General features: G+C 47.0%; 1 protein-coding gene across 3 annotated transcripts; it reads right to left on the bottom strand.

The window, feature by feature from the left end:
• Positions 1-273: 273 nt before the first annotated feature.
• LOC144251759 (GTPase IMAP family member 4-like) lies at positions 274-6512 on the bottom strand. Of its 3 annotated transcripts, none has more exons than XM_077794507.1 (3): positions 6492-6512; positions 3849-3920; positions 274-2197 (listed from the first exon to the last, which is right to left on the bottom strand). In XM_077794507.1, the coding sequence occupies exons 2-3, from the start codon at positions 3904-3906 to the stop codon at positions 1269-1271; spliced, it is 987 nt and encodes a 328-aa protein (XP_077650633.1). In that variant the 5' UTR covers positions 3907-3920; positions 6492-6512; the 3' UTR covers positions 274-1268. The 3 variants fall into 3 exon arrangements, with proteins under 3 accessions (XP_077650633.1, XP_077650634.1, XP_077650632.1); XM_077794508.1 differs by lacking the exon at positions 6492-6512 and adding an exon at positions 4821-4885; XM_077794506.1 differs by lacking the exon at positions 6492-6512 and having other exon boundaries at positions 3849-4046.
• Between the last annotated feature and the right edge of the window lie 1069 nt (positions 6513-7581).

Here is a 7581-nt window from a genome sequence, read left to right as displayed (position 1 = left end):
CCCCCACTTCTCTCTCTCTTTCTCTCTCTCTCTCTCTTCCCCCCCCCCCATTCAACTGGCTGCTATGGTCCTGCTAATAAAATCTCGGACAGGTAAAAAAAAAAAAAAAAGAAAGAAAAGGAGAAACAGAGGTACCATGAGGGTAGGCCCAGTCTAGGTCCAAAATCATCTTGAACTATTACCAAAAAACTGAAAATCATCTCTGTTTTATTAGAAGTAGCCGTGGTATCTTCCAAGACAAAACAGAGTCCAATGCTGTACAAACATGTGAGAACTGAGAAGTTTTATTAGAAGTACAGATAATCTGCCAAGTGTTAAGTACTCAAGGTGTGATGTGAAGGCATGGGGTGGCAACAGTTAGTTGTTTCTCAAGAAAAGGACAGATCTGGTTACTCATCAAGTTGGTTAAGAAGGGATGGACAGAGATTCTACAGATACACCTGAGCATATCAAACATTGTGCACTTATTTGTTGAAATGCTGTCTTTCTCTCTTTCTGGCTTTTGGGGATCACTACTTAGTTGAGTTCTGAGAGAACTGTTTTCTAAACAACTCCTTGTTCCTCAAAGAGCAGATGATAAGGAACAATTCTAGTCCTTTTATGAATCATAATTAAATAATTTGATGTTCACTGAGAAAGAATCATCTCCAGCTATAAGATTGCCTAATGCAAACAAAGAATTAAGCTTTCTAACAAACTATGCAGGTAGGATATTGTTAGCACCCTAAAGGCAAAGATAAGTGTGTAGGAGCTATGGACAGAGAATATCTACCAATCTAAAACAATTTGGGGGAGAAAGTTTTACTAGAATCTCCTGGATACAGCTTGGGGTCATGTTCTTTGGTCTCCTGCATCCCTCTCTCCGTGTCTCTAAGGAAGAATTCCTTGGCAGCAAGCATCATTACTTTTTGCTTTTGAGCTTCACAACTTGAGGATTTGCCCTTCTCCTGCTAAGTCAAACATTTGCCTATTGCCAAGGGTGAACTTTCCTGCACTCCCTGGTCCTGAGAGACAGAAACTAGAGCACTCAGACTGCGGTGAACAAGTCACATGGGGAGGGTCATCAGGTAATATGCAGAAAATATAAATGCATTTTTCTTTTTTTAACATTTTTAAAAAATTTTTTAGTTGGAGTTGGACACAATACCTTTATTTTACTTATTTGTTTTTATGTGGTGCTGAGGATTGAACCCAGCGCCTCGCATGTGCTAGTTGAGCACTCTATCGCTAAGTCACAACCCCAGCCCCAAATGCATTTTTCTTTAAGTCTAGTCATCCATAAACAGATGGAAGAACAAGGAAACAACATCCAAGGCTTTCAAGATTAATTCAATTATCCAACTCTGGTTCTCGACCTCCTCTCTGGCATTCTGCTGCCTCAAGGCATAGGCAGACTCCGTTTCCTCTAGTGTCCTCTCCATTTGGCCCTTTCTCCTTTCCCGCTCCAACTCATTTTTCAGGTGTCTGATTTGCCTTTCGTACTCCTCTCTTATCTGTGCTTTCTCTCTCTCCAGCTCTGCTCTGTACCGTTCTTGGACTGCTAGGACTTGATGCTGAATTTCCTCCTCAGCCCTCCGGTACATCTTATTGGTGAAGTATCTTCCCCCGTTCTCCCTCACCACCTGCTGGACCAGGGTCATCAGCTCCACCCTCTGTGCCTCCTGCTCGGCTCCTGTCGCCTTGTTGTTGAATGCACAGTAGCGATGATGGAACTTGGCCACCAGCTCTTGAATGCCTTCCGGAGCTTGCCTTAAGTAATCCTGGAAATCGGTGCTGTCCAAGTCATCTTTCCTAGTGAACAAGAGAATCATGAAACTTCTAGCACTGTCTCCAAACATTTGCAGGATCTTCCTTGTGGCCTTTTGCTCTTCCACAGTGTAACGGCCTAACGGGACCACCAGGACCAGAACATGAGGCCCTGGGGAGGTCAGGAGGACACAGCGAGCAATCTCCTTCTGAGTGTCAGCATCCTGTACCTCGGTGTCAAAAATGCCAGGAGTGTCAACAACGACGAGTTCACTTCCCTTCCACACACTGCACTTTTTCTCACAGGACTTAGTAACGGATTTTGCTGAAATGCCAGATGTAAATGCTTTCTCTCCAAGGATGCTGTTCCCTGTGGCACTTTTTCCTACTCCAGTTTTACCAATTAATACAATTCTCAACTGGGAAATTCTGTGATCTTGGTGTCGGGGCCCTGGGACATCAAGGAAATAGACACAGAGTTAGAACCTACCTCCGACAGCTTCCCATGCTCTCTCTGTTGCAGGCTGTGGGCTTCTCCCCTGAGGCCAGCCTGTCCTCACAGGGTCTATAGATAGCCTTCTGGGCTGTTTCCATCCTGGAAAACTGGCACATCCCTTGGTCTCCCATTTTCACTCTCTTTTCAGGATTCCCTTGAGCTCCTTACTGTGACCACATGTGGCTTCCCAGCCCATAGAGGAAGATAAATGGTTTCAGAAGAGAACTATGAACCCTGCTGAGAGCTATCCCAGCAAAGTAATTTAGGAAAGAACACAAAACTTGGCTTTGGAGGTTCTGCAGTGGGAGATTGATTTCCCAATTTATATTCCAAATGAAGCTCCCAGTACGGAGCCAGTAGCAGGTTACACAACTCATCACTATTTTATGGCAAAGTTTCCTATGTTTGAGATCCAGAATTGGGAGAAGAAAGAAATATATTTCCAAAAGTTCTATGTCTGAGAACACAGGGTAAAGGAAGGCAAAAGTTATCTAAGGAAAAACGTGGGTGGACATTCACATTGTTATTTAGTTAGCATCAGGGAGGAAGTCACCCTCCTTGGAATCTCCTGGGAGCACTGGCCTGCTGGCCATGGGCAAGGGGAGCAGGAAAATCACGGCAGGTGGAATGGAAGGGCACCAGAGCCCAGCTCCCACACCGCCCCCGTCTGCCAGTGTTGACAGTGTATGAATGGCAATCCATGGGCTGATTCCCCCATGTCATTCCCAACCCTGTGTGCACGCCTGTTTGGGATATGGATTTGCAGCTCCTCCCACTAAAAAGCAACTGATGAATCAAGATGGTCCAAGTGACATGCTTTGGACAATGCCCCAATGGAATGCATAATTCAAGCAGAGACTCCCAAAGTGCTCCTGTACTATGGTTCACCTTCTCTCTGCTCTTCCTGCAACTGCTGAGTGAAGACGTCTGGACCGGCCTACTTGAAGACACCTTGGCCTGCCCGAGAGCTTGTTAACCACACACAGGTCCATGAAGCTATCAAGGCCGAGACCCAGAAGCTGGCTCAGACCCGAGAACTGTCCGCCTGACCTTCAGAACCAACTAAATAGTTGGTGTTTTAAGCTACTAAATTGTGGGCTAGGTTGATAAATCAGTTCAACTGACATAATCAATTTCTATGGGTAAAAGAGTTAAGGGGGGGTTTGTGATGTGCTGAGTCAGCCTGTTGACTTTGTTGGTTGTAGGGGACCCCAGCAACAGGCAAATCAGGGACCTGGATGAAGGACTGATTACTCCCACATTTCTCCTTCTCAATCCCCCTCCAGGCTGAAGAAAGGAGCAGAAGAGCAACAGAGAGGCCTCGTCAGCTGTTGTGCGGTGTCTGTGCTGTGGGAAGCAGGGAGTAAGAAGTGGTGCTGAGGGCTCCCCTTTCAGTTTCTCCCCGAAGTAGCTGTTATGGCCATCTCGGGAGGAAATGGAGAGGGTGGAGGGAAGGAAAAGATCTGGGTCAATGGAGAGAAATGAGGAGCAAGGCTGGGGACGTTGCTCTCCTGTTGAAGTGGGGACTGGCTGTCAGAACCAGAGGGGTCCCCAGCGCCCAGCCCTCTTCCCAGCGGCCAGGCCTGGGGCCCTGCGCACGTCTCACCATAGCTGGTCCCTGGTTTGCTGGGGTAGAAATCATCATCATGGTACTGGGCTGCCATTATGGTTTGGATTCCTGTAGATAAAAGAAGAAAATCGCACAGTGTGGGGAAGGCAGAGGGACTGCAGCCTCTGATCTGGCTGTCAGTGTTTTCTCCTGCTGTAAACCTCTCCTCTGAGGGCTCCTGCCTCATTTCCAAAACCTCACCTCAACCCTCTGCTCTCAGTTTCACTTCTAGGTCGTTCTATCACCCCCCACACCCACAACACACACACACAAACCTCAGGGCTTCCTGGGTGCAGGCTCCAGCCCGGCCCCTCTCTCCCTGGTGGGCTGCCCTGTGGGCCTCTCACAGCCTCTGCAGGCTACAGACCCCCTGCTGCGTGTTCCAAACCTCCGCCCTGCACTTTGGCCTCATTTGGCTGTTCCATGGGCTTCTCAGACAGAAGCTGGCCAAAAGGGAGCCCGGGTCCTCCACCTCCCACCGGATTCCTCTTCAGCCAGGGGCTCCCGCCAGACCCAGGGTCGAGTCCTACTCTTCTTTCCTCACCTGCATCTGCCCGCCCCGCATCCTGTTGATTCTGGCCCCAGATCTCAGAACTATTCCTGTCTCCCTGCTCCTCCTCTGCCACTGGTTTGCACGTATCACTTTCCTGACTGATCACCTTGTCTTCCTTCCCTTTCCAATTCCACCAGTTTTAAAACTAAAATTTTACTTTTTTCTTTTCTTGCTTAAATCCCCGAGTTGCTGCCTACTGCCTTTAGAAAGCAGTTTAGATCCTCAGAATGACCCGGAAAGCCCTGCGTGATAACTTCCTTCTCTCATAGCTTTAGCCACAGCGGCTCCTTCAACGTTCCCAGAACCCTCTGGATTCCTTCCAACTTTTAGCCCTTTGCAGACTCTTTTTTCTCCCAATTCAGACCAGTGCCCAGCTCATGCCCGCGGAGCCCTCAGGCCTCAGAGGTCTTCCACACCTCACCCAGCGCCATGGCTGACCACAGGCCAGCGCTGGTGAGCTCCCTGGCTGTGGGCTCTAACTGTACTCCAGGGCCTTCTCATGTCAGAAGAGGAAGCTATTTGTAGGATGTTCTACTGCCCCCCCTCCCGCCATAAGCTTTGTGATGGGAAGACCATATGTCACCCCCCTTTTCTCTAGCGACAAGCATAATATTGGACAAAGGGTGGTTCTCAATAAATGTTTGCTAAATGAATGAATTGATCAATGATCCCTCAGCTTCTGGCCCCTCTCTGATCATTATATCCAACCCATGTCTACTCTGTAGAAATGACAATTCCTTCCTTGATGGTCAGCTCTTGGTGGCATAGAAGCTTGGTGTTCTTCTTTAAATGTTATCCTTCACTGCTACCACTGAACATTTTGAGAAACTGTCACAGGTGCAGACTTGAGCCAGGACAGTTTGAAAATGCTCTTGTTAAGGACAAGGTCACCAGGCAGGGAGCCATAGATTATAGATTTGAAACAGAAAGTCAAGCACTTCTTTTTAAAAAAGGGAAAAGGGGGTAAGTATTTCTTGATTCTTTAGGAATAGAGAGGAAACAGCTTCCTGTAAACCTGGAAGAGAAATCATAGAACTTTTAAAAATAAGCTGAAACCACAGAGTTGATTTTGGTGATTGGTATTAGGAGTGGATATAGGAGGCCAGCATTAGGAAATCAGAGGGTTTCTGGCTGTTTGTGTTTTGTTTTGGGTACCGGGGTTCAACTCAGGGTCTAGAGGCACTTAACCACTAAGCCACAGCCTTTTTAAAAATTTTTGTATTTTATTTCAAGACAGCATCTCACTGAGTTGCCAAGGCTGGCTTTGAACTCCTGATCTTCCTGTCTCAAGCCTCCCAACTGGCTTCTCCACATTTGGGATTATAGGTGTGTGCCACCACATCTGGCCTGGGTGTTTCTCAAGGTCCTGCTTTCCACACATGGGCTCTCTAATGCTGCTCTACTGACCCTAATCTAAATGCAAAACTAGGGGAAAGTGCTTTTGTGAGTCTGATGTTGGGTAGCTAAGTTCTCCTACTCTGCCTAAAGAATAAACACCCAATCAGTCCCAGCTTCTCCTGAACTGCGAGTCACACAGGAAAGCATACCCCTTCTCCCCGCTCCTAGGGAGAGCTCATTTGTGGCTGAACCCAGGAAGGGACTGTCTCTGAGGCAGCAGGTCCCTAGCAGGCAGCTCTGAGCAGACAGTGGGGTCACAAGGCCTCCGACTACACAGCCTCTGATCCTGACCTAGGGGTCAGTTCTGGGGAGCTGCACACCAAGGTGTGCCCTTTACAGGTATCAATGTTCTTCCCACCAGCCCCTCAGGGCTAATTGGGTCCACTCACCCGACTCTAACCCTGGAACAGCCAAGTTTATTCCTAAATTCTACAACCAGGGCAGGAATAATTTATTTGTAAGACAAGTATCCTCTAAACAGTAACCCCTGAAAAAGACATCAATTTGTAAGGCTCAGCCTTCAAAACAGATTACAACCTCAAATCAGCAAAGACAGGAAACAGGAGCCAACAAGAAACATATTCTGAAAACAAGTTTGCCAAGAGGTTTAGGACATAGAGCCAATAGAGAGGTCCCCTCCCCACCAAATTTAACATTTTCCTCCCCAAAACAGACCCGCATTCCCTTACCTGGAAAATCTGGGTCTTGTACCCTTTTCTGAATTTGCAGGCAATGCTAAGCCAGGATATTGAGGAGGAGGAGGAGGAGGAGCAGAAAGGAAGTGAGGGGAGGAGCTATCTAAACTTGCTTGTGCAAGGGACCTGCACACCTTACTCCTCAATTGCACCAACAGAATTTTCTGTAATGATGGGATTGTCCTGTGTTGTCCAGTCCAGAAACCATGAGCCACATCTAGGTACTGAGTACTTAAAATTCGAAAAGTTGTGATTGCAGGGCTGAACTTGAAATTTTGTTCCACTTTCATTCATTAATTTCAATAGTCATATATGCCTAGTGGCTATATGCTGAACCTCACAAAGACTCTGCATGGGTCATGTTGTACAATTCTGGAAAAATCTAGATCAAAACCAGAGAGTTGCTAGTTATTCTGAAGGACCCCTGGGTCCCTGGATCTGCTGCTCAGAACAGCAGGCCTCTGAGCCAGCATTTGATCTAGTACCTCAGTCCTAAGCACTGATGTGAGAGAAGGAACAAAATCCTGTTTTCAGCCAGGCATGGTGGGGCATGCTGTAATCCTAGCTACTCAGAAGGCCGAGGCAGGAGGGTTGCAAGTTCAAGGCCAGCTTCTGAAACTTAGCAAAGCCCTAAGCAACTTAGTAAGACCCTGTCTCAAAATATAAAAGAGCTGGGGATGTGACTAAGTGGTTAAGCACCCCTTGGTTCAATCTGAGTACCAAAAAAATTCATATATATCTATATCTTTTTCCATCCTTTTACTTTTCTTTTATGTTGTCTTTATATTTAGAGTGGGTTCCTTGTAGGTAGCACATAGTTGAGTCTTCTTTTAAATTGGGCAATTAGAACTTTTTTTTTTTTTTCATACCAGGGATTGAACCCAGGGGTGCTGAATCACTGAGCACATCCCCAGCCCTTTTTATATTTTACTTAGAGTCAGGGTCTTGCTAAGTTGCTCAGGGCCTCACTAAGTTGCTGAGGCTGGCTTTGAACTTATGATGCTCTTGCCTCAGCCTCCTGAGCTGCTGGGATTACAGGCGTGTGCCACCACACCTGGCATAATTATCACATACTTTATGTGAT

The sequence above is a fragment of the Urocitellus parryii genome, unplaced genomic scaffold, assembly GCF_045843805.1.
Source record: "Urocitellus parryii isolate mUroPar1 unplaced genomic scaffold, mUroPar1.hap1 Scaffold_196, whole genome shotgun sequence".
Classification (NCBI taxonomy): Eukaryota; Metazoa; Chordata; class Mammalia; order Rodentia; family Sciuridae; genus Urocitellus; species Urocitellus parryii.
The sequence above is the reverse complement of the archived record's forward strand: the minus strand, read 5'-3'. Positions and strand labels throughout refer to the sequence as shown.